We start from the raw sequence: 26,304 nt of genomic DNA, 5'->3' as shown, positions 1-26,304 counted from the left end.
TTTGCAGAGAAGATGGGGTGCGTGGTGCTGACCTGCAGCGTCACAGAAAGGCTGCCCTTGGTTCCTCCCTGTCCTTTCGTGGCCTGGGTGGCAGTGTCTGGCCAAGCACTTGTAATCTAATTACCTGCTTATGCTGGGGGCTGCAGGGCAGCTCAGCCCCCCCGGTGCAACACGTGCAGCTAAAACCTGGGTATGCAGAGTCTCCTCTGGGGCTGGAGAAGCGTGTTCCTGCTGGTCACAGCAGCCAGGCTGTGGTACAACTGACTGGTCAGTGATACAACACCCTGACCAGAGGTTTCATCTGAGATCCTTGTTACCCTGCCCCACTACAGAGACTTTGCAGCTCCTACACAGTACTCAGCCATGGGACAGGGTGTGAAACCAGGTCCAGCTCCATCATGACTTGAGTGGCCTCTGAGGATGGAAATCTGCTCTCAGCACAGCCCTGGATAACAGGAGGAAGAGCTGGGGAAGCACCATGGGTTTGGGGCTGCAGAGCTTTGCATACGTGTAACGCTGCACAAGTCTTGGCTCCCCAGGTTCTGCCTTGCAGAGATAACATCAGAGGTGTTGGCCCATGTGTCTCCCAGTTCTCCTTCTAAAAGTGGATTTAAATAAAGACATGTCAACTGGCCACAGCTGGGCTTATGCTTAGCTTGGGAGTGTATCTGCCCTGCTCTGGTCAGTGACCCCTTTACTAGAGCAGGGCAGTCTGCTCCATGTGGAATTTCCTCAGGAGAGGCACTGCAGGAAGGGGTGTGTGGGGAATCATTCTGGATGGGGTTTGGCTTCCCTTGCTCCTTCCCAGCATGTCGCAGGGTGATGGGCTGTGCTGTGGGCTCAGGCTGCTCTGAGCCAGGCCCAGGAGGGACAATCCAGCTCTGTGTGAGAGGTCAGGTAGGTCTGAGTGCGGCACTGGGGTCATGTTCCAGCCCCATCCCGGTCACTGTGCTGCTGCTCCTGCAGAGGTTTGATCTGTAGGTGAGCTGTGCCTTTGGGATGATGCTAAAACCCTTAGGAGAAGCACATCGTGCCCGGCTGGGCTGAAACAGTGCAAATATTGGTACCTGGTGCCTACAACGAGGGCAAGAAGGGTCCAATCCCCTCTGTCCTCGCAGGATCGTTCCTCTTCCTGCAAAATGGTGAGGATGGCTCTGCCTTGCCTCCCCCCTTGGCTCCTCTGAGCATTCCTCAGAGGTTTTGCTCAGGATGGCAGAGCTCCGTTGCTGAGTCCCGGCTCTGTTACACCCAGTGCCTTGAATAGGGGATGTTTGCTTAAGGAACAGCTTAAAGGAATGTGTTCCCACCTCCTTATTGCTGGGATTGGACCAAGCTGCACTGGGACCTGCCCCAGCACGGTCTGGGGACCCACTGGGGCCTGCTGGAGCATGCCTGGCTCACATCCCACTCCTGTCACTGGGTTTCCCTCGGAAATCAGGGCCAGGGCAGGGAGGGACTGGTATGTGCTTGGGCCGGGTGCCCTTGGGGTGCAGGCACTGGGAGGGTCTCCTTTCCCACATGGTGGAGGTCTCAGCACTGACCCAGGCAGGAGGAGGGACCTCTCATCATCCCAACCAGCTACTGGTGGGAAGGTGGCTCTGTCTTGCAAGTAGCATCAAGTTCAGTAATTCCCTGGCAGCAAAGCCTTCCTTCGGTGACTGAGGCATCACACATTGTGGTGAAGGCGGCAGGTTTCTTCCAGTGTGCTTGGCCAGGAAAGCCTTGTACCCACCATCCCCCTCCTCTCCTGGCCTCCTCAGGATGATATTGGCTGATAATGATGGGAGGAGGTCACATCCCATTCAGGTTTCTGTTTTAGCTGGTGCAGCTGGTTCAGATTGCTCTTGGCTCCTCTTGACAGTGCTGGCACAAGAGGGACAGGGCCATATCTTTCCACAGGATGGAGTGTGCTCCTTCTCTTTATCCACAGGAGAAATCAAAGGGCAGCCAGAGCCCAAGGGCCCAGGAGGAGACGAGCTGTGTGCATCTCACTTCCATGGCATGGCAATGTGAACCCAGTTTCCAGACCCAGACCACTGCTCATTTCCACAGCCCAAGCACTGACACTATTTCTCTCCTTTTCTCTGCTCTATCACTTTTAAAGCTGTGCTATCCCACTGTCCTACGGGCTCTGGAGCAGCCCGATTTCCCCACAGCTCTGTTCAGGTGGCTGTTCTGGTCCAGTAGATGTTCAGAATAGGTTGAAATGCATTAGCGTGGCCTGATGCTCGGTGCGAATTGGCCTTCCGTGTTCCAGTCTTAATCCGGTTAGGGGATCAGTGCAGCAGGCTTCCAGCAGCTCACATGGCTCTGCCAGCGGCTGCATCCCGGGATGTGCCTGTGTCCGTGCTGAGCATGTTGCCATGAGCCAGGTGAGCATTTCTGTGCTGCTCAGAAATGTCCATGAAGGGAAAATGCAACCTGGTTACAGGATAGCCTCATCTGTACCTTACGGTATTGCTTGGAGGGTGGGTTCTGCTGTGGAGATTCATAGGTCTTTATTTCAGGCTAGCATTGCATTTAGTGGTGTGAGGGTCATGGCTTCCTTTGGAGCAGCGTCAAGCAGGAGAGTGGCAACTCTCAGGTGTACCCAGGTAGGCTTCAGCCCTCTGAGAAGCTGCTTGGTGGCATCCTAAGGTTGTTCTAATGCTTTTGGGGCTGCAGTTGCATGAATATCCTTGGGAAAAACCCATTGCCCACTCCTGGCTGATGGAGAGCTGGCGAAAATTCTGCCTGGGGCCATGGTGCGATGCAAGACCTGCTTCTGCTTTTGGAGGCCAGTGTTGGATCTGCTTCCAGCTCCTTTGAGAGCAGAGGGGAAATGAGGTCCCTTTGGGGAGCAGGCTCCTCCACTGGGGCTTTGCCTTTCCCATTGACCGCAGGGTCCTGTGATCCCCAGCAGGAACCGAGCGGGTCACAGCTGAGTTCCCACCAGTGAGTCCAGTGTGGGGACCGGTGGGGGCTTGCCTGGGGCAGAGGTTTTCCCTGCCCTGTGGGGAAGCTGCAGAAGTTAAATGGGAAATGCTGAGATAAGTTAGGGCTTTGTCTCAAAACAAAACCTTTGCAGAAGCAATGGATGTCTGGGCCGAGAGTGTCTATGCTTGCAAATATGACCAGTATAGCAGCATGTCATGTCTGTACATGACAGCAGCATTTGTAGTATCTTACTGGTAGATACTGGTAACTAATCTAACCACTTTTTCTTCCCTTGGCCACTTAGAATGAGCTCTCTGGCAAAAACCAAACAAAAAACCCCAATCAAAACAGCAAGGTACCATTTAAAAAAATTAACTAAATATCTAAGCCCAGCATAAGCACAGTTCTTGGTTTCTTCGGGAAGCTGTTTGCAGGTGTCAGCAACCCTGACCCACAGCTGGTATTAACCTGTGGGCAAGAGAAAGGGGGGAGTTTAAATATACCTCCTGGGAAATAAGCACTGGGAGAGCTTCCAACATCAGTTTTACCCCTACTTTGCTGCCCGGGCTTTTCCTAAAAATACAAAGATAAATAAACAGCAGAGACCAGAGCCATGGGCAGGCTGTGCAGATGAGCAGTTGCTTTCCCCAGGATGGCCCCATTGCATTCTCCTGTGGTGCCTTGTACTTGGCCAGACTACCCCAAGCATGAGATGTGTCCCCATCCCTATTATCATCCCTGCTAGCCCAGGGTGCCTCTTGCATCCCCCAGCCCTGTGAGTGTGTGCACTGATTCCTCACCCTCATGCCAGCAGCCCGGTGCTCCTGCAGCTGCCCAGATGTGCATCCTCCTGCTTCTCCTCTTGTGTGCAGGGGTCAGGAGAGGCTCCCAACTCAGGACAGTGATGTGAACCAAGTGAGCAAAAGCACACTGGGGCCCTTCGTAACTGTGTGTACCTCCTGAGTTGTTTGCTTCTTATTCCTAACAGCAAGGCTCTGGGAGGCTTCTGTTGTGCTGAAGGGACAGAGGGGTTTGGTCTCTTCTCCACTTCAAAAAGCACCGTTCCTCGAAGCTGAAGCCAGCACAAGGCTGGCTGTCTTTACAAGTGACTCAAAGGTGACTCAAAACTGGAAGGGAAAGCAAATGAGGTCTGAAGTGTAGGGCTGACACAAATATCCAAGCAAGGGTTTGGGTGGAACAGACATCCCTGTTGTTGCCCCTCTGGCTTCCCAGGTGGGAAGTCACCACTGACCATTAAATAACAGACTTGTTCTTCTTGAGCCTTCTGGTTGCAGGGACGTGTGGTGTTCTTCATAGGAAAGCATTCATTAAATATCAACAGCACAGCAGTTACCACAACCACCTGGTTAAGCCAGTGGTAAAGATGGATAAAGTGGATCAGGGTCAGGTCAATTAAAGTCAGCCCAAGCCCAACCCTTATTTCTAAGGCTCTGCAACACACTTGCGTGGAATGACTGCACTATGTGGTCCTGGCATTGATACTCCTGGAAAGAGCTGAGTTTGCAGCACACATGTGTTTGCTAAGCAGAAAAAAACCCTATCAAAACCCTTACTGCACCATTCCCAGTCAATGGGGCCAGTTCAGCTCCATTTGTCTCTTTCTGACCTTTCTTAACAACTCTTCTCTCAGCAGAAAATTACCCACATGCTATTTTTTTACCTTGTAATTTCCTTTAATCTCAAATAAAGGCTTTAAGTGATGACTGTCCTCCCAGCGTGGATGACACATGGAGCAAGGCTGCAACCACAAAAGACTATTAAGAAAGCACCATGTATTCACACTGGGACCATTTATAGTACAGATGCTTTGAACCACAAGTCAGACCTCAAATCTGTGATGCTGTGGGGTGTTCTCCAGGCAAAATAGATGTTTTTCAAGTGGCTGCTAAAAAAGCCTGTGATGTGGAAGTGAAATGGTCCATGTGAGCTGCAGCACACCTTGCCCAGGGACACTTTCACACTGAGCTGGTAATTTGCTCACTCAAGCATTTTATTTCTGCTCAGACCCTCTGTGTTATACTCAAATTCAGCGCTCACAAAGCTTTGCGAGCCTCGAACAATGTCACCTTTTGGTGACTATGGAAATCACAAGTATTAGTGCAGAAATTACCTGCTGCTTATTCCCGCTGTTTTCCCATATGCCTAGTGTAGCGCTGCTCCATGCCATGGGCTCCTAAAAGCCCTGAGTAGTGCTGGCACTGTGCTTGGCAGCTAAAGGCTACTTTCTCTTGCCAGTCACTATTTTGTAAGGAATAGCTTTGCCAGTTAGCTGTGGCTAATGGGCTTTCGTCTCTCCAGTATGGATGCAGTCAGAGCATCTCTGAAAGGTGGTACTTAATAAAAGAGAACATGTTGATGAACCTTCCTCCCCAGCCAAGCCTTGTGCGTTTCCCACGGGCTCCGCTTGCAGTGCACATATCCAACTGACATCTGGATTCAAGCTGAAAAACTGTAGTTTTGTCAATGCCTACTTGGCTCTGGGGCAGGAATTCCATTACTGCTCTCATGGCAAAGCTGCAGAGGAGTGACAAGGTGGCATTTCCCTGCGGAGCAATGAGTCTGTAGCTTGTCCCGCATTCACTACACCAGTGTGCAGTCCCGCTTTCAGGGTTGTTTCATGTCACCTAGCTGGGGTGGCAGCATGGCAGCAGAGGAGTGCCCAGCACTCCCTGCCCCTGAGGGCAGGGCTCTGTCATGGCTAATCCCTGCTGCCAGCTTCCACAAACAGTGTCCCTCTGGTGTAAACACAGCTGGGGAAGGAGAAGAGAAAGCTTTATTTTCCAACCATTTGTGGTAGCGTTCACGCCTACAGCCTCAAGCGCTTGCTCTGCTTACACGCCAGAGCAAGTAATAACAGTATTTTATGTTGATATAGTGATTTTCACCTCTGAGGTTCCCCACATACCTGGCCTGTGGTCTGAGGGTGGCCTCAGCCCAGGCAGGTGAACTCCAGCCATGGAGAGCAATACTGTGGTCTTTGGTTCTGTGGTGATTTTGGAAACATCACCTTCCTGCTCAGCGCCCTCCGGGCGGCTTGGGTCTCATCTCACCTGGGGCTGCACAAGGACCCCGGGGATGTTCCTCACAGCTCACTGGGGAGTGGTTCCTTTAGCCAAATGGGTGCTTCAGGACTGGAGCAGCTGGAAGCTCTGCTGTCTCCAGTATCAGGGAAGCCGTGCTCAGTGGACTTCCCACCCTACTGTCAGTGATGTGGGCTGCCATGTGCATCACCTATGGGAGAGGAAGGCAGGAGATGGAGGAGCATGGTCAGGTCACTAGAAATCAGAAATGAAACACCGAGCATGAGTTTGCAGGAGCTAAAAGCAGGCATAGCACATCTCATGAGGAGCAGCTGAGGGAACTGGGGTGTTTAGTCTGAAGAAGAGAAGGCTCAGGGGACCTTATTGCTCTTTACAACTATGTGAAAGGAGAGTGGAGAAAGGAGGTGCCTGGTCTCTTCTTCCAATTAACAAGTGATAAGACAAGAGGTAATGGCCTCAAGCTGTGCCAGGGGAACTTTAGACTGGATATTAGGAACCATTTCTTCACCAAGAAGGACAGGCTGCCCAGGGCAGTGGTGGAGCCACCATCCCTGGAAGTGTTCACAAACCGTGTAGATGAGGCCCCCAGTGACATGAGTTAGTGGTGGCGTTGGCAGTGCTGGGGAACGGTTGGACTTGATTTTAAAAGTCTTTTCCAACCTGTTTGATTCTGATTCTATGATTCTATTGAACCAAGCAAGTCTGAAAAGCCACCGGACAAAACGAGCGAGTCACTGAGCAGCAGCTTTAATCACTCCTAAGCTGAACAATTGAGTCCTTTTTAGGTTAAAACAAATATTGTTGCATTGGCTTAATCCCGCAGCCAGAGCCGCTGGCAGCGCCGGCTCTGCGAGCTGCGCTCTTGTTTTACCGCGCTCCGTCCTCCTCCAGCGCTGCCGTCGGAGAAGCGGCTCCTCCCGGAGGAAGCGGGCCGGGCGGGAAGGACACGTTAGAGGGACCCGCGGTGCTCGGCGGGGCGGGGCGGGCCCGGCAGGGGGCGGGCGAGAGCGGCCGGCGGAGCGGGGCGGGGCGGGCGCGGAGCAGAGCAGAGCAGCGGCGGTGGCAGCAGCAGCATGGAGAGGGGGGTTCGCGTCTTCGAGGACCCCAAGGTGAGGCGGCGGCGCTGGGGCTGGGAAGGGGAGCATGCCTCGGGAGTGAGAACCGGGACATGCACCAGGGGTGGAGTGCTGTGCCCCGGGGCTGGGAGCTGCGACATGCACCGGGATAGGGGCTGTGCGCCGGAGGGGCATGCATGCACCGGGGCTGAGCACCGGGACATGCACCGGAGTTGAGGTGCTGTGCACCGGAGCTGGGAGCAGGGGCATGCATGTACCAGAGCTGAGCACCGGGACATGCACCGGAGCTGGGAGCAGGGGCATGCATGTACCAGAGCTGAGCACCGGGACATGCACTGGAGTTGAGGTGCTGTGCACCGGAGCTGGGAGCAGGGGCATGCGGTGGAGCGGGGACATGCCCCGGGGGCGCGGTGGCGGAGCCGGGAGGCTATGCCCGAGGTGTCACCCGGCGATACCGACCCGAGGCTCCCCGCAGGAGCTGTCCCGCCGCCGGGCCGGTGCTGGCCCAGGGTCCCCCGGCCAGGGCCGCTCCACTCCTCCCGGCTGGAGATGGGCTGATGGCCGGGAGGGAGGGAAACGGCTGGGGGAGAGGCAAGCCCTGAGCGCTCCAACTGTGCCCTTGGTCTGCTAAAACAGCCGTTTTCTCTCTTTTCCTTTTTGTTTGGGGTTTTATTTTATAGTTTTGTGGGTGATTTTGATTTGAGGGTTTTGTGGTGTGTTTTGTTTCCTCTTTTAGTTCAGTTATTCTTCAGAAACCCAAGTTGTTTATCTTGGTGGCTGCTGTCAGAGTGTGCACCAGTCATGCTTATACCATGTACTGTATATCTCAAGTAGGATCATACAGTAATATGTTTATTAATCAGATTATAAGAAAGTTGGGAAAGAAGATGATGAAACCCAATTGTTTGACAGTAACCGTGTATCTGATGGCAGAGCACTGCTTCTGCTGCAGGACAGCGCAGCTCTGGGTCATGGCCTGGGTAAGCTGGTGTGCAGAGCAGGTTTGCTCCAGCTCGGACTGCCAGGCAGGCTGGGGATCTTGGGCAGTGAGGGGCCGGGGCAGAGAAGAAGATTGCCTCCAAAAACCCAAAAGGTTTTTCTTTTGCAGCTGTTTGCATTCCCTTTTGCTCCCAAACCATTTATCTCTCAGTTTGAGCTCGCACCAGGAAGGTCCAGAGGAGCTGGAAAAGCCTGTGTGCATGGGTCTGGTTCATGTTTCATTCCATCGCTATGGGAGGTTTCCCTCTCAGGGAAGGTGACCCATGCAATAGGAGGCAACCGTTGATACCAAAATCCAGTGAGCATTGACATCTGCTAATGGTTAAACCCTTTTTAAGGCTACTTGGATTTTGGGAGATGTTGGCGTTTCATCAGCTCCACTAAGAACAACAGCTCTTGGTTCGCCCCAGTGACTTTAAACTTCTGGCTGAAAGAAGCAAGTTAAGTTCTTCGTTCACTTGTTCTTCTTCCTACTTTCCCAGTGCATGGGAGAGTGGGATGCCAAAGAGACCTAGGAAAAGCCATGCAGGGTTTGACCGCTAAGATCAGGCTTCTGTTGTCTGGTTGCCGGCAATTGCGAGACTGGTTTTCCTGAGTCAGGCAGTCCCTTTCAGTCCTGTGAACCTGCTAAGTCAGGCTTGGGGGGAAAAAATGGGTCTGAAGTCAGTTAATGAACCCTATTCATTCCCCTGGACCCTCTGCCATTGGGAACGCTCAGTTTTGTGTTTTAGAGATGTTTCTGGTAACTGGAGCAGCTTCGAGCCCTGGTTGAACGTGGGGCTGGGGCTGCCTCCGTGTTTTTCGGGAACTCGCTGACTCCTAGTGACTGCAGCCGATGAACAGGGAGCTGCTGGTGCTGCTGGAGGGCTGCTTTGAGCCCTGCTTACCATAGGCCATATGAGAGCAGAAAAGGCTGCTGTTCCTCAAATGCCAACCATCATCCTCTTCCCTCGCTGCTCCACAACTGGAGCAGAGCCTGTGTCCTTGCTCACTACTGGCTCCTCTCCCTGCAGCCCAGCTTGGGGGCTTCAGGACACAGGATGCTCTTCTCCTGTGTGCCTTGGGCCATGCTGGGGGCAGGATGGGAACAGCCCGCACCCTCCCAGCAGCCCGTGTGGCTCTGCCCCTGGATGCTTGTTTCCAAAATAAGCATCAGGTGACGCTGGGCAAGGGTTCCTACAAGCCGTCCCAGGCACCCTGTGTGTGTCACAGCATGTCGGGGCCTGTCCCTAGCCAAAGAGGGACAGTTATTTCTGATATGCCCATCATACCTAGGAATTGGGAGAGATGGTCAGAACTTGGTGTAGCTCTGTGTGTCCTGTCAATGGATAGGAGAGCGCCGGGTGACCGAATCCCAATGGCACCAAAGGTGCCTGCTCTGCTTTGCCCAGTGGAGTTTGGGTGGGCATCCTGCCCTACTCCCTGCTCCCTCCCCCTGCTTGAGACAGACCTGTGCTGAGCTGACAGTAACAGGTATTTGCCTTGGGTACAAAATCTAAAAACTTAAAAAAATTAATAAATAAAGAAAGGTGATGCTTATTGTGGGGAGTGCAAGTGCACGAGGGTGTGCTGAGGATGAGGTTTCCTTCGGCTCATCCACTTCTCGTGCACAACTTGACCCCTGACTGTTTTGGCATGGATCAAAGGCTGGTGTGGGTGAGGCTCACACAGTGTACCTCACACAGTGGTGTGCGTGCTCATCCCTTCAGTAATGTGTGAGCACACTCTCAGATAACCTTCCTGGAACTGCTTGTCAAACGTGATGGCAGCAAGAGGCTGGCTTGGTGCTGCACGATGTGCAAGAACTCTGTTTACTGCTCTGAAGTGTTGCCTCGTCCCAGCCACGTGCGGGTGCCAGGTCTGCGATGGCTTGGGGAGGGATGTGGCCCTGCCGCCCATGGGAGCCATCCCTGCAGGAGGGTGAGGCACAGCCACCATCACCTATTAATGGCACCAAGAGCCTCATACCGAGGTCAGTGGAGGTTGAGTAGTTGGTGCCGGGAGGGATTGTACTAAAGGGTACTTGGCATGGGAGCATCCTCCTCCTCAGTCACCAAACCCACATATCATGTGAATGCTTATCTAGAAAGCATGAATATTTCCTGCAATGAAGCAGTGTGTCATGCAAGTCTTGCATTCTCCCACATTTCACTTTTAAAGGCTCAAGCCTTAATGTTTATGGCAGATTCGTCTCCAAAACACATCCGTGGATGTCATCAGGTTTGAGGATAATACTGTGGCTTTTCCACTTCACATCGCTCTTGATCCATGCTCGCCTCTTGCTTCTGAATGAGTGTTTGGAGTGAGTTTCTGGTGAGGATAACTGCTCCTAACAGCATGCTTTCATAAACCCGGATTTGGGAACACAGTTCATTCTTTTTGCAGTGATTGGCATTCGTCTTACCTCTTGTTGAATTTTGCTCTCTGTTAATGTTTTCCAGCCAGGTGTACCTAACGGTTGACAAATTAAAGCTGTAATTACTCTGTTTTTCAGTTATTTCAGAGATCAATAGAGTGAACTTTAAATTATCACCTTTTAATGTGCTAATAAATAATCCCGGGCAAAGTCACTGCTAAGGGTTTTAAAATGATGCAACTTTAGCAGCTGCCTGGATTATTTATTAACATCTGCTGGAAACCGTCGAAATAAAGGGTGAGGTTGGTGTTAGTCATGGTGTTAGGGCTTTGTTCATTGTGTATATTTTTTAAAAGACCCTAAAACCACCTAATACAGAAATTCCCTCAAGCGCCTTAGCTTGGATGGTACTTTTTATGCCACGTGATAGGCAAACTGAGCAGTTAACAGCTCTGCCATGGTCCGCTGAGCAAACCGTAGAGTAAGAGAGAAATTCTGGTGGGTTGACTGTAGCTGCAAATACTTTGGATGTTTGGTTAACTTTTCCCCCTTAATTTCACTAAATTGAAAATAATCAGACTTGATGTTTAAACGGCACATACTTGCTTGCAGTACCTCATTTTGTGCTGGAATTTCTTTGTAAGGCTTATGAAGTTTCAAAGAAAACATGACAGTGTTTTCAGAAGACAAAAGTCAAGCCAGAGCCCTTCAAACTTCTGCTTTTTTAGAACCTGACCCGGTTTGCTGATATCTGCACTAAAATGGCTCACGTGCTGTGGTTGAGCTAAAACTTTTTTTGCATAAAAATGGAAAGTGCTGGGTTTGCTGTGGCGGCCTTGCTGGGGGCTCTCTGTGCTGAGGGCACACAATTTGTGGCCAGTTACATCTTTTGAACTCATCCCTCAACTCAAAAGAGTTGTCCTTTTGACAAGTCTTTAGTGAAACTGGGAGATTTTATTGCATTGTGGTGTGGTGGTTTGATGATCAGTGAGCTCGCGGTGCTGTGGAGGTGCAGAAGAAGGGCTGAAGGGTGACTACACAAAGATGGTCCTGAGGGTCCTCACTGTAGCTGCAAGAAGAGCAGAGCTCCTGCCCTAGGAAGGCATTTGAGAGCTCTGCTTTCTCATTCTTCATCAGAGCAAACATTACTGCATGCAGGTTTCTGTGAGAAAGGAAGGCACCAGGGGTCTCAGGATGGTTGAAGGCTCCTCTTCAGTGCTGTGGTACTGTTTGGGTCCTGGACCAAGTGTCGAGCTCATATTTAATCTATGTGTGCAGGCCTCCTCTCCCAATAAACTGGAAGGTTTGGGGTGGGAGACCACATATACGTGGATTTCAGTGTGCCAAAAAGCAAGCCTCCCTGGAAGAGGCGCTGGGCTTCTGCCTTTGCCTCATTTCTGCTTGCTCAGGCATTGTCGCCTGGAGCCACAGCTCAGAGAAAACTCTTTCATCTTTATCTGGCTACTTTCCTTGACTCAAAGCAAGGTCATGTCACCCACTTGTAGCTGGAAAAGTCTTGTGCTCTGTTTACCCAAAACAAACACGCAGGAAGAGAGCTGAAATGTAATCTGCAGTGAGCAGCCTCTCACTGACCGAAGCCTGCGGGGTTTGGGAGCAAGGCGCCTGGGAGAGCTGAGCTGCTCGGTTGTGCCTCTGCTGATTGCATCCTTATCTATGGCCAGCTCTTGGTGGAGACCCTTGTAGGCACACCTTTACTTCTCTTGAATGTCCTTTGGTAATCTAAATAGCGTAGGTTAGTTCTCAGCTGCAAACAAACACCTTGAGGAACTCCACAACTTTCTGGATTGAGCAGCATTGCACAAGAGTTTCTTAGCACTTAGTTTAGGTCCTCAAGACCCAAATAAATGCATAGCAGGGGATGAAAAGCCTGTTGGTGGTGTTGGAGAGGACGCTTGCTGCTTTACAAGCATCTCGCCTGCAGTAGTGGCAGAAGGAGGTGCATGGGTAAAGGACAGCATTGGATTTGCTTTCGCATTGATGGAAGTATCACATTGGGATATTCTTGCAGGAAGCACTTGAGAAATGCTTGGAGTGAGATGAGCTCTGAAGGTTTGGGTTGCTTGGGTTTTATATCCAGCACGAGCAAGTTTCAAGGCTGTAACTCCATCAGAAGGTCACAAGGGCTGTTGAAAACCTCAAGGAATGGAGCTTGCATGATTTTGAAATAGGAATCAGAGCTCAAGACTGGAAAACGTGCCAGGCGTCCACATCTGGCGATGCAGATCGTGTCCGTAGACTGTTATTTTATCTGCTGCTTCTCAGGACATTTAGTCCTCATAAGCAGGATTGTGTAACTCGAGTTGGGGGGAAAGATCAGGTTTTGCCCTTTAAAAATCTTCATCCCTGTTGATTCAGATCATGTCTTAAGGAGAAGTGACAGAGATATATGTTTACAACCTGCCAGCAGTGTTGTCTGTGGGGGTATTCATGACCCCTGAGCCAGCAGGATCAGCAGCTTGAGCTGTCCTGAGCCTGGCACCTCCATTTTCCATCCCACTGGTACACATTTCAGTGGTAGCTTCATGTCCATCCCGTGGAGGTGGCCTGAACCCAAGCACTCTCCCACCCCAGCAGCGGTGACCTTCAGCAGCAGAAGCATCAATGAAAACCCTGGCTGGGAGTCAGAAGATGGGTGTTTCCACCTGCACAGCAGGCATCTAGGGCTGCGGGAGGAGGTGGGATGGAGCAAGCTCATGAGCATCACTGCACACTGCAGAGGTGGGCACTGCCAGCCCTGCACCGGGAGCTGGGCCAGCGGTGTCGAGCTCGTGTCAGCTGCTCATGGATGCTTCAGAGAAGAGCGAAAGGATCTAGAGGTGGACATTACCCATTGCCCTACTTGTAAGACCATTTTCCTTCCAGCTCCTCATTGTTACTGTTCAATACGTATCCCGACACTAGAGGGTTTGTGGTTTTAATTAGTAACCCTGGGTGATTTAGTTATCCATGCAAATATCCAGTCCCGTTCTGAATCCTCAGCATCCTGCAGCAGACGCCTACACAGGAAAATCTGCACAATGTTATAGCTAACAAGAACTTTGTGTATTAAGCTGCTGCTCTGCTGTTGCAAAATATGTATTTTGTAGTCTATTCCATTGCTTGAAACGAAAACAGTTCTGGAAATATGAAGATCTAGCTGAAAAGTTTTACAGCTAATATTTTCCTTCCCAGTTTGACTTCCAAATTACCTCTGTCGTGTTCCTCCCAGCTGCCTAATGGGAAAAGCTTGCTTTTGCTTTTCTGGAGCTCTTTCTCCAAAATCCGTTGTTTCGGCTATAATCAGGTTTCAGAGTGAAGAGATCTGTTATTGGCTCGTTTTTAGTGAGTCAAAATTGAAGTATTTTGAAACTAACTTCTTAGCTTGATGAGGCAACTCTTGTTCTTTTTACTTTTTGCAGCACCTTGTACCATGGGACTGGCTGCATGTAGGATTAGAAACCCTGTAATCTCTGATAATGCCAAGCAATTAACAATATGTGAGAAGCTGATTCTTGGAAGTGAAGTCAAGCGTTTTGTGTGATGGTTCTTAGCAAATTCATTGATGCTTGGGTGTCTGTGAATTTAAGGAGCAGCAAGCTGAAAAGCAAAGGTGTTTGGGGCTTGCTTTTTTCACTCTTCCCAAACTCTAAGCCATGCAAGCTAAATAAGGATAGGGGCAGTTCCTGAAAATTACTGAAAACAGAATGAATTTCTAAGGATCCATTAAGTGTGTGGGCTGCAGCAGCAATAAGAAAACATTTAGACTATACTTAGATTTGAAAAATAAACTTATAATGATGGTATATTTTAAATGCTTCTTTTGCTTCCTTATCATACCTTTGTCCCTGTATTGGCTGCATTTATACCCGTGTTAGCACCAGCTGCTTATCTCTAAACCTTTACTGCAGCACTAAGAGTATCTCACCGATTTCCCTTTATCTTATTGCAGGTAGAGCTTCACGTCCACTTGGATGGAGCCATTAGACCAGAAACAATCCTGCACTTTGGCAGGTGAGTTGTGGGGGGAAGAAAGCTCTCGGACCTGCAGTTCAAAAGCATCATCTCTTCTGCTTGTCCAGTTCTCTGACAGAAGAGGCAGGCTGGGAACACTCTCCCCCTTGTTGTGCAGGAGCAAACCTGTCTGGTGCTGGTCTCACCTCTGCACATCAGTTCCTGTGGCTGCATGGTGTGAGAACTATGAGCACATCCCAAAAGGCAGTGCTGTGGCAGGAGTGTGGTGGTCATTGGTTCTGTGAGCTGGGTGAGCTAAGAGGAGCCGCTATGAGAAAAGTACAGAAGATGTGTCATAAGCTGAGCTGTCAGCCTTTGAAGTGTGCCCGGGAAGCACCAGAGTCAGTGTACTCCCATTTCTCTTTTCACATCCCTAATTGCAGAAGTAAGTGCAATGAAAGCAGGCTGGGAGCGTCTTCTTGGTGGTGGTGCCGCCGGACCACAGTCTTGGGAGGAAAAACCAGCTAGGGTGCTCCTGCCCACCCTGCTGCTGCGTGCCTTTGAACCCCACACTGTCTGCCTGGTGCCAGCAGCCAAGGAGCCATGCTCGTGTGACAGAGGAAAGCACTTGGCAGTGACTTAAAGAGAGGGCATTTCCTTGACAGAGCCCACGTGCATCTTCTTGCTTTAGTGTAGCTTGTGGGGGAAGCACCAGGGTAATGATTAACTGGTGCTTCATGGTTGTAAGCAAAATAAACATAAGACTTCTTCCAGCTGTCACTGTTCAAAAAGCTAAATGTAGACTAGCAGATACCCTCAGGTCGAGAAAGTGGCAAGCTTAAAGATTTCAGGAAGCAGCTCTTGGCCATAACTCTGGTACTATGGGGAGGAAATTGGTCCTGAGGAGGATGGGAAGTGGTTCTGGCATCCTCTGAGCCCAGCAGACTCGGTCTGGCAGTGCAATCCTAGGAGGAAATACTCTTTCTAAAGTAGCTTTTCTGCAGGGAGTGCCCATACATTTTGTAGCGTGACCAGAGTAGGGAGGTTGGATCAGAGATATCCATATTGTTGGTTGCGGGACGTTGGCACAGTGAGCTGAGTCAGGGTTCCCCATGTCTCTAGTGGGGTGCAGGGCCGGCATACAAATCCCAATGGACAGAAGAGTTGGTGCTGATTCCTGGGGCTCTGCTGGGTCCTCTCAGAAAAGGAAAATGCTGGTGTAGTCTCCAGGAGGGTTGTAGGAGCTCCGAAGCCCAGGAGGCAGCAGCCATCTGAGGATCCTGTGCTTCTGCCCTGCTTAGGGCAGAAACTTTCATTGCCTGAGTGTGTGCCGAGTTCCCTCTTATTTTTAAACAGCCCTTGGCATCCCCTGGAGCTGCCAGCCCTCGGGTGGAGCAAGGCTGTGCTATTCATGGGCTGCAGAACTAGTGCTCACACAGATCTAAAAACAGTGGGGCAGTGCAGGAGACTCTAGGGCACTGCCTTAATAACCTCATCCTGGGCACAGGAAGCTGCTTGTGGTCTATTTTTAAAGGTAAAGAGCTGGAAATACATTTGCCAGCTGGTGGCTGACCACATACAAATGACACAGAGCTGTTGGGATGCACAAGCCCCCTTGGGCAGTGGCTGAACTCGGCTGGTTTTAGAAACTATGGCTCTAATTCTGTTAGGTCTAGGTCAGGTTTTGCATTCCCCCTGCCCAGCCATAGGGTTTAGAGCTGTGCCAGGCCCCTTATCGCACAGGAGAGGTGCCCTCTCTGCAGTGGGACGGTGTGAATGGTGCTGTCCATGGCTGGAGGTAGCTCTGGGCGGGACGCTGAGATGTTGGTGAGCATGAGCATGTTCCCCTGGGGTAGCTTTGCTATGGGAAGGCTCCCAGCTACCAGGTGGGTTGGATGGCGCAGCAGCAGCTTCCAAAGCCTGACTCCGGTGCCTCTACGCTGTGGACCGTCCCAAAGCACTGTCGCTGCAGGCTGTGTGAAGGCAATCCTTTGGGAAGCACACGGAAGAGGTCAAGGAAATTGCTTTGCTGTAGGAAACTCTCCTTGGGCAGATGGAGGAAGATGTGGGCTGGAGCAGATGTGTTGGTACTATGGAAACAGCCATGTGGGGAGGAAAACTTAGCAGTGATGAACATCCCCTGCTGCGTGCCAGCAAGTTAATCTGTGCAGGTTGCATGTGAAGGCTGAGCATGGGGCTGGTTTCCTTTCAGCCCAAGCAGGGAATGAGCAATGTTTACTAAGCCCAGTGCCTTTGGGCTGCTTCCCTGCGGGTTGCTCATCAGAATGGTTGCTGGCGTTGGGATACTAAAGCTGTCAGTGTGTCTTTATTAGCAAAGACACATCAATTGGCTATAATTCATCATGGCAAGAAAGAGGATTAAAAACAAATGTCTAGTTATTGTAGCCAATTTAGGTTGGCATGTGCAGGATGCAGGTGGCAAAGCCTGCCCAGGAAGCATGTGGCATCCTTGGCTGGCAGCCCCCTTGAGCCTGGCTGTCACCCCACCAGGGACACCTCCACCCAACCAGGACTCCAGGTGCTCCAGGGAAAAACAGCTTCTTCTGTCTTGGAAGAGTTTAGGTGGCTTTACCATCACCATCCCTTTGGTGAGAGCAGTTGTTGGCACTGCCATTTGCTCCTCTGTTGGAGATCATCCATCAGAAATGATGCCACCATGATGTTGGGCTTGGGAACCAGTTCACTTGCATTAAACCTGTGCACAATCCTGGGCCTGGGAGCATCTCCATGATTTTTCAAGCCTTTGAGTCTGCATAAGTGGAAATTAACTTTTCTAAAGAATTTTGGCAGTTCTGCTTCTAGGACTAGGAGGTGCCAAGAAATAATCCAGAGCCCCTTTAGATGAACTTCTCCTTAAACTTAAAATATGCTCTGGCTGTGTTCCTGCCAGATCAGTCTGGGCTTGTATTCTGATTTGTTTGTGCTTTGCCTGTGTTTTGGATTGCCTTTCTCCCTGCTGAGATTCAGGGCTGTATCTGCAGGGAGATTTTGGAAGGACAACATGTGCCATATCTTTTCGGTGAAGACGTGGAGGTTAAAGCTGCCAGCTCGGGATGCGATTGCTGTATGGAATAGACCGATTGAAAATGTGATAGCCTTCCCCATCAGTAACACGTGGCTTCATTTCCAGGAAAAGAGGGGTTCCTCTCCCCGGCAGCACTGTTGATGACCTCCTGAAGCATGTCAGCTACAAAACACCACTGACGCTTACCCAATTCCTAGAGAAGTTTAACCACTACATGCCCGCCATTGCGTAAGTACTCTGCTTGTTTTGCTTCTTCCCCTTTACCCATGGCAGGACCCCTTGGCTAACATTGTTCAGCCTTGGAGGTCACCTTGCCTGTGCCCAGTGTGCCCTGAGGCTGATGGGTCATGGTGATGGGTCCCACTGCTGTCCCTGCAGGGGTGACCGTGAGGCAGTGAGGAGGATTGCCTATGAGCTCGTGGAGACGAAAGCAAAAGAAGGCGTCATCTACGTGGAGGTCCGGTACAGCCCTCACCTCCTGGCCAACTGCAGCGTGGATCCCATCCCCTGGGGCCAGACCGAGTGAGTGATCCCACCAAGCATGGAGAAGGCATGGCCCGTGCTGGTCAGCCAGCGTGTGTTCAGAGTCTGGTGTAACCAAACCTTGTCTCTCCTCCCATGCTGGCATGTTTCCACCTCTCTTCCCCATAGGATAGGGTTTTTCATCTTGCAATATCGCTGTGTGCTGCCGTGTTTTAATGTCTCTTGCTTTGGGCACCAAATGCTGCATGTGCAGAGCAGCTGTGCCTAGTTTTCTGGCTGAAGCTGTTCTCTATATGAGGGAAAGCAGCACTCAGATATGGATTGCCTGCCCGCAGAATGTGAATTTGAGCTGGTAGAGATGATGGACATGTCAGAGGGAGCTGGTGATCTGATCCCTTCTTTGCATATCATTCCCTCTGTGATGTGTGCCTCTGATTAAATCACTGCTGGGCTTTGGGGCCCTTGCAAATGTGCTGTGATGGGCAATGAGACCCTGTGCTTGCCTCTGCCTGGCTGCAGGCCCTTGTGTACCCTAATGAGATGCTCTGGCAGAGCGGGTTCCTCTGGGCAGGATTGACATCTGGTTCCCTAAGGCTTTTCGAAATCTTACTGTCATCTTTGCATGCTTTTGCACCTGACATTTGGTAAATCTGGGCATGGCATGGATGTAAAAGGTGCTATTCAGCTCTGGGCAGTCTCATTGGGCTCCTCTGGGTGCTAAGGCAAGTGGGACTCTGGACAGGCGGGTTTTGCGTGGGGTGTCCCCTGGGGATGCTGGGCTAGACCTGTGGCTCCTGCCTGCCTCCCTGGTGTGTGTCTGGCCTCTCGCTGACGTTGTTTCTTCCCTACAGGGGAGACCTCACTCCAGATGAAGTCGTTAACCTCGTAAATCAGGGACTCCAGGATGGAGAAAGGGATTTCCGCATCAAAGCCAGGTCTATTCTATGCTGCATGCGCCATATGCCAAGTAATGTATTGCAGCTCCCCTGCTGCTCTGCTCCCCTTCCCTGACGCGTGGCGGGGGGTGACGTCCCCTGGGTTCAGGTCCCCGCAGAAATGCAGGGAAAGCCCCAGTCCCTGGGCCCAGTGTGGGACCGGACAGTGCTAAGGAGTAGTTCTTGTCTTGGTGGGGGTCCTCTGCTCCCTTCACTATGGGGAATGCTGGACGTGAGAGTGGGGGTCTCTGGGTACAACTGGTATCTGAAAAGTCTTGCTAGAGAGACAAAATGGGCTCTTCTGTCCTCTCCTGGAGAGGTGTGATTTCTGCTCATACCTTGCTCCCTGCCCAAAGGCTGCAGCTCTCCTTGGGCCAGTTGAAGCCCTTGCCACAGCAAGTGGTTGCATCTGCCATGGTTGTCTGATGGGTCTGAAAGCAAATGGTCACGGGAGGAGGAGCAGGCATGAGACCTTACACTTGCCCTGCTCATGGTCATGCTGCTCCAGCAGCATCCTCCCTCATGGCCTGGATCATGGCTCAGCCGGAGAATCCACTGGCTGCAGTCTCTGCTGGTTTAAGCTGAAAACACAAGTCAAATATTCTGAAGTCACATGTATAAACTGTCTTTTATAAAATCAGCAGCTCTGAACTTTGTTGGTAACAGATGCTGTGACCCTCCATAAGAAGAATTTCCACTGTTTTGTTGGGCTTCCAAGCTCTGTGAGCAAGGTTGCATGACAGTAGCTGTTCTGTGTGAAAACCTTGTTATGAATATCTTCGTGTCTCACAACAGTTTTATGCAGGCTTAGTTGGGTAGATGATTTTTGCTAAGTCACTGTTAATTTGTGTCTAGAAATGTGAAAAATTATATTATTGGATACTGGGACATGTGGGAGGGTTTTTTTTTTCCTGTCTGCACAATCACCCCCAAACAATACTTTGAAAACTTGACCCTTCAATTTCTGGTTTCTAGGAAGAGAACTTTCTTCTTTGTAGAAACTGGAAAGCTGTAAGGCAGCATCACACTTGTCTGCAGTTACAGTCCCTGCCATCGCACGAGTGGTAAAGGCAGAAGGGGGTACCCAAGAGCACATGTGCTTGCGCAGCAGGAGGGGTTACTCATGCAAACAACTGAGTTGACATTCTCATCCCTGTGTCCTAGGGCACAAGCTCTTACCCAGAGCAAGTGATGTGCTTGATGCAAGTCTTTAGTGCTGCATTCACGATGTGCTGCACAGTGAGAAGCCACCCTGTAATTTATGAACTGGTGAGAGAAAGGCAGAGATGCCAGCCAGGACTAGTTCAGATTTAACTTGTTAATAAAATAATGGCTCTAACCCAGTGAGTTGGAAACTGATGAAAAAAAAAAGATGAAATTGCACATGTTTTCTTATGTGTTGGTATGATTTGGGGATTGTATGTACACAGCAGGTGCCCATTAATTATTAACACTGCTGTTTATCTCTGTTTCTTGGCCTTTCTGCTAAGGGTAGGTAGGTGCTATATGAGCTGGTAAATGCATGTCCTTTCTCAGAGGTTATCTATCCTGATCAGAGATAGCTCTGAAGTAGTTGTTGGCCACATGTTACTCTCTTTCTCACTGATCCCATAAGATAAATCTCTGTGAGTGTTAAAGGTCAGCCTTACAGGATGCTGACCAGCTCCTTCCCAAAAGTAGTATCCATCCTCTTGTCTGGGGGAGTCGAGGATGCTCTGCACCAGGGCAGGGCTGACTCGTACAGGGACTCCAGAGACCCCTCCCAGCCCAAACTCCTCAGTGAGTCCAATGGGCTGGTTCTTCCCTTTCCCAACCTGGGAATGGGTGAAAGCTCAGGAGCGAGTTGAGGGATTTCTCCCATGCACCACGTTACAGAACCTGGGCTGCGCAGTTCAACTTACCTTGGGCTTGCAGCAATTACCACCATGGTTGGAGGTTGTTTCTATTTCTTTTCCCCTGCTCAAAGTGAGCAGCAAAACATGATGAGAGCAGTTTTAGAGCTGAGAGCAGTTTTATGGCTGCTAAATGCATTTTATTTCCTTTTCATTGATGATGGACTAGTGGGTTGGCAGCTTTTATTTGCCTGAAGATGACAGACCCTTCTAGGAGTTTGTTCTTTATGAGCACCAAAAAGAAAATAGCTCTAGCCTTATAGCTATAGGTCCAGGATTTGTTTAGGAGAATGCTGGAGGTGTGACCCTGATGAATGCTTTCTGCTGAACCCTGGTGCTGTCTCTTCCAGGCTGGTCTCCAGAGGTGGTGGAGCTCTGCAAGAAGTATCAAAACAACTCTGTGGTGGCCATCGACCTGGCTGGGGATGAGTCTCTGAAAGTGGAGGATTCCTCTGAGCATAAGAAGGCTTATGAGGTTTGTTGAATAAGCTTCTTGAAAGAAAATGGTAAGAAAAACATATATTGAGGGAACATGTGTGAGGGGACACACAGTGCCTTATTCCAACTGCAAACAGCTGGGACAGCTTAAAACTTTGTTGCAGCTATTGAAAACATTCAGTTAAATAGCAGAAGTATTTGTTTGTATTTCCTAAATGATTAATGGCAGGCAGTTTGAAGTGCTTTTATCTGATCACCTCAAATGCAAGCGCTGGAATGGCTTCAGGAGCCTGGTCTGAGACTCTCACTGGACTTCAATGCTTTGTAGCAGCTTGGAGGGAAAGCTTCGTGCCTTGCTCCTCTTTGCTGGTGGGAGTTTGGGGTTGTTGGTCCCCTGCGTCAGTGGGAGAGCAGGTTGTGCACCATCGCTGCCAAAAAAGTGGCTTGCGAGGAGCACTTAGGTCTGAAATGACACAGGGCTTTCTTGGGGTCTTTGCTCCCGTCAGCAGGAGCTGATACAAGGTCCACCTGCAGTGTCGTGCAGGATGAACTGAGTGGTTATAGACTGAGACATGGGTACAGTTATTAAGTGGTGGGCAGGCGCGTTCCATCCTGCCCTGGTATGCCAGCAGTACCCAGGTCCAGGCTTCTCCATCTGAAGCATGCATCCTGTCTCTGTGCTAAGGCCTCGCCCAGGCTCTGAGATGCTGAAGCAAACCCTGCTCTTGTCCATCGGCCCCTCTTGGCTTGCATGGCAGGGAAGTACATCCCCATAAATACTGCTGCTACGCTCTGTAGGGTATGTAATGCAGCCAAGGAAATTGGAGAGTCTTGTGATGCCCCTTGAGCAGGCACATTCTGCCTGGGAGCAACCAGGGCTGCTGGAGAGGAAAGAGCAGATAACAGCAAAAACTCAACTGTGGCTGCTGGCTGTAGAGGAGCACTGGGAGGCATAGAGCCAAGGATCCTAGGACCACCATGTCCAAGGAAGCAGAGCTCCTTGGAGAAGAAGCTAAGGGAAACACTCTGTGTCCTCAGACAAATGTGTTGAAAAAGGGATTAAAGCACTCCAGGGAGGTTCTGATGATGGATGGATTTTAAACATGAGCTCTCTCCTGGATGGAGTGGCACAGGCTTTGGCAACCAGGAGGGTTAGTGGGGAAGGGTCCTGATGCATATGCTCTTCCCGACCTGTCTGCTTGTATCCCTGGCTCCTATTGGGATAGTTAGGGATGTCTGTCTTGGGAGAGCAGGGGTGAGAGTTTCTGGTTTCTCTTCATCCTGTGTAGAAACAAGTGGAAAATCTCTGTGCTGGTGTGAGTCCATCTCTCTTCTTGGTCTGGTACTTCAGCCAGAGGGACTTTGTCACTTAAAGTGTCCAAAATTAGCTTTTTGGGAAAAATCAACGCTCCCTTAAATGTAGGGAGCACAGAGTGCCTTTCAGGTCAACGTACATAGAGCTCTTCTGTAGACGCTCCAGGCAGAACTTGGCCTGACCTTCACTGAGCCTGGGTGTCTGCTGCGAGGTGGGGCTTGCAGCCTGCCCTCCTGGCTGGGCTGCCTCCATCCCTGGCCACTTAGAGGAGGGAGGTGCTGGTGTCTGAGCATCCCTTCATCTCTGCCCTGGGGGCTTTTCAAGTCTCCCACTTGGCTGCACCCAGCCGGAGAGGTAGAAGTTCCAAAGACAGGAGCTGCTGCAAGGTTCATGCAGAAGGGCAAGCGGGTAGAGGAGGGAGACCTTTGAGCTTGCTACTGTCTGGAGGGGAGACAGTGGTGAGCTCATCTGATATTAAAAGACCCTGAGGACTCTGGCTGGGCTCCAGGGGAAGATAACCAGGCTTTCTAAGTTTCTCTGTGTCTGGCATTACTGAGCTCTTCTCTTGCAGCCTGTGCTATAGCAGAGAGTGTGTGCTTCTTGGGGCGCAGGGCTTGTGCTCTGGGGGCTCTTTGCACAGACCCCTATTGCTTGCTGTGCCCCCACGAGCAGTGCCAGCTCAGGGACTTGCTGACCTTGCTGCGGGTGATGGGACAGGATGGGACAGGATGTCCTCCTTTGCTTTGCAGGAAGCTGAAAGATGTGGGATCCATCGTACTGTCCATGCTGGGGAGGCCGGCCCGCCTGCCATGATCAAAGAGGTACAAGGAGCTCCTGGTATGGGGCAGAGAGAGGGGCAGGGATGGGAAGTGCCCCGGCATCCCCTGCATGGGGGAGAGAGGAGCCCAACTCTTCTCCATATTCATAGCAGAGCAAACTTTGGGGACAGGCAGATATCTGGCCCCGACAGCTTGGAGCAGAACCTCCTGGAGCTGGCTCAGTGGCACGGGCTGTACCCGCGGTGGGCAGGGATCTCTGGGCAGGCAGGAGCAGAGCTGGTGCTCGGAGGCTGTGCGTGGTTTTCCTGTGCTCTCCAGGCAGTTTATCTCCTGAAGGCTGAGCGCATTGGCCATGGCTACCATGTCCTGGATGATCCCGAGCTCTACAAGGAACTATTGAGAGCAAAGATGCATTTTGAGGTAAGGATGTGTGTTGGGAATGTGGGCTTACAGCCACATTCCCAGCCTGACACCCCAGTGCTGACCACGTGTATGGTGACATTGCTATTGAACCCAGATGCTCAAAGCTCCTCAGCAAAAATGGTGGGGACCACTGGTTGTTTGCAGGGATCTTCACACTGGTGCCCCAGCAGCTTGCAGGAGGCATGTAGCAGGGAGAAATGGATCCTGGTCTGGCTGAGGTTACGTTTTGGAGGGTTTGTTCACTAACTTATATACCTCGAGCCTGCAGGCTCCTCCTCCCACAAATCAGGCTGCTGTTACTGGAGCCTGTCTGGTTGGAGGGTGGAAGTTCCTGGGAGTTACTGTGCATGGGCAGATTTCCTTGGCTTTTCTCCAGAATGGGTGTATTCAGCTAATACGTGGAATATATCTGTATATACTTAAGCCAGTGGTTTCTTTGTGGTTGACACACAGCTGGTGGCTGACTGGCCATGGGAAATATCCCACCAGCTTCTGTGCTGTCACACAGGCTGTGGGCTCTTTGCATCCATGTCCTGGGATGTGCACTGATCCATCAGAGTAGTGCCGAGGGGTAGCTATGAACAAAGCTCTAAACCTGTATGTGGCTTTACCAGCATGCTTAGCTATCTGTGTACACAGCTGGGCTTCAGATCTGCATGGCTGATTCTAGTTTTCATGTTTAACTCCCCCAAACAGGTCTGTCCTTGGTCCAGTTATCTCACTGGTGCATGTCTTCCGGACTTTGGGAAACACCCAGTAGCACAGTAAGACTTCTCAATTATATGCAATCTTAAATAACCAGGATTGGGGTTGGTTGTAGCTGCTTTATTGCTTTACAAAGGTAACACACATCTAACTGCTTAGGAGAACATGGTATACCCTTTTCCTCTGGTATAGAGGGGCCCGGTGCCAGTTGGAGGGGATGTCGGGCTCTGTCCTGTCCCTCCTGCCCCTGCTCAGAGCTGTGGGGCACGAGATGCTGCACACTGGCCACCAGCCCTGGTTGGTGGATGAGAGCTGAGGTTGCCAAACCTTTAGGTAAGAGATGCCCCTCTCCTTGCTGCACCAGAGAAGCAGGTCAGTGCAGAGTGGTAGTGAGACCAGCCAAGCCCTGTGTTTGTGTCCAGCAGTGCAAGCTGCAGGGAGAGCTGCGAGGTCTCTGTTACTGCATTTTACCTGGAGAAGTGCACAACCAGTGCTGTACCCAGGGTTTTACCCACCAGTTCAACCCGATTTCCTTGCAGGTTTAGGAAGGATCGTGCTAATTATTCCATAAACACAGATGACCCCCTCATCTTTAACTCCAATATTGACAAGGATTACAGCATAGTGAAGGACTACATGGGCTTCACTGAAGAGGAGTTCAAGAGAGTGGTAAGTCAGCCTTGGCTGGATGCTCTGCTGATGTCCCAGTGCAGCCCAGCACCACCCACTGTGTTTCTTTAGATGATAAAGGGTTAGGCTTTGGGCTTTGTGGGGAGCAGGTCACAGTGGAAATTGTCCACTGATGTCCTCACAGCAGGTCTTGGCAGTAAGGAAGGAAGGTGCCTGTTGTTTTTTTTTTCTCTAGATTTGGAATTGCAAGTATGTTATTTGAAGGTCTGGCCCAGAAATTAGAGAGATTCAGCAGGTATGGAAGTGTTTGCAGGTTCTGTATGCATAACATACAAAACTGAGCTAGAAACACGGTCACTGCTGGCTTCAGTTTTGGCACACAGTCATTGATGTGTCTTGATTACATCCTTGGTTTTCTAATTATTCACCCAAGACACAAAGACAGGATAACTGTTTGACTTACCTAGTTACCAAGTGAACCTTTCCTAGTTTGCACTGAGTCATGCTCAGCATTTCCACCTACATGTCCCCCAAGATACTTTATGAGATTGGGAAGTGCAGGATGCACTTTACAAGAGGGCATCAGTCCTGCTTTCAGCTCTGGCTGGAGGAACAAGTCCCTTTCTCCCACAGACATCACTCTGGGTCTGAAAGGAGGAACCAGGACAGCTCTGGGATGCTGGTTCCACAGCTGCCCTGTTGCCAGTGTCCTCTCCTACTCTTGCAAAAGCCAGGTTATCCCTGCACAAGTTGGATGAGCAGGTTAAATCGCATAGCCAGGCTGTGTCCCAGAGGCAGCACATCAGCCACTGGGAGAGGCTCTTGTCCAAACGGAAGCTGGGAGTGTAGGAGAAGGTCTAAAGTGCATATCCTAAACACTCCCAAGTATTTAAAGACCTTTGGTTTGCACCTGCCCTGTTCCTCTGGGATCTGTTGCTAGTGATGGGCCAGAGCAGTTGCCCTGTACAGTGAGGCTGTGGAAATGAATCTTGGAGTGGAAACTTTACACTTTCCCTCACGTGTTGCTGCTCAGAGCCAGATGTTGGGATGTGCACAACCATGCGTTCATGTCTGATGTGTCTTAATGTCTCCCTTGTGTTGCCCCTTTGCCTCCCCAGAACATCAACGCAGCTCAGTCCAGCTTCTTACCTGAGAAGGAAAAGCAGGAGCTGCTCAACAAGCTGTATGAAGCCTATGGGATGGTCCCCAATGCATCGTGACCCATCCCTGTGAGCCAGCATGGAGCGGTGGCCCTTCTTCATGCGTGCTTGACTCTCCTCTGTGCTAGTGGGAGCACC

The 26,304-nt window shown here is 50.8% G+C and overlaps 1 protein-coding gene across 1 annotated transcript; it reads left to right on the top strand.

Annotated features, from left to right (window-relative positions):
• The first annotated feature begins 7,023 nt into the window (after positions 1-7,023).
• ADA (adenosine deaminase) lies at positions 7,024-26,304 on the top strand. Its single transcript, XM_030503334.1, has 11 exons — positions 7,024-7,087; positions 14,359-14,420; positions 17,512-17,634; positions 17,785-17,928; positions 18,741-18,856; positions 21,067-21,191; positions 23,219-23,290; positions 23,567-23,668; positions 24,368-24,435; positions 24,916-25,045; positions 26,125-26,304. Exons 1-11 carry the CDS (start codon positions 7,052-7,054, stop codon positions 26,224-26,226), a joined length of 1,080 nt encoding a protein of 359 aa, XP_030359194.1. The 5' UTR covers positions 7,024-7,051; the 3' UTR covers positions 26,227-26,304.

Source organism: Strigops habroptila, chromosome 13, assembly GCF_004027225.2.
Source record: "Strigops habroptila isolate Jane chromosome 13, bStrHab1.2.pri, whole genome shotgun sequence".
Lineage (NCBI taxonomy): Eukaryota > Metazoa > Chordata > Aves > Psittaciformes > Psittacidae > Strigops > Strigops habroptila.
This window is presented reverse-complemented; position numbering and strand designations above follow the sequence as displayed.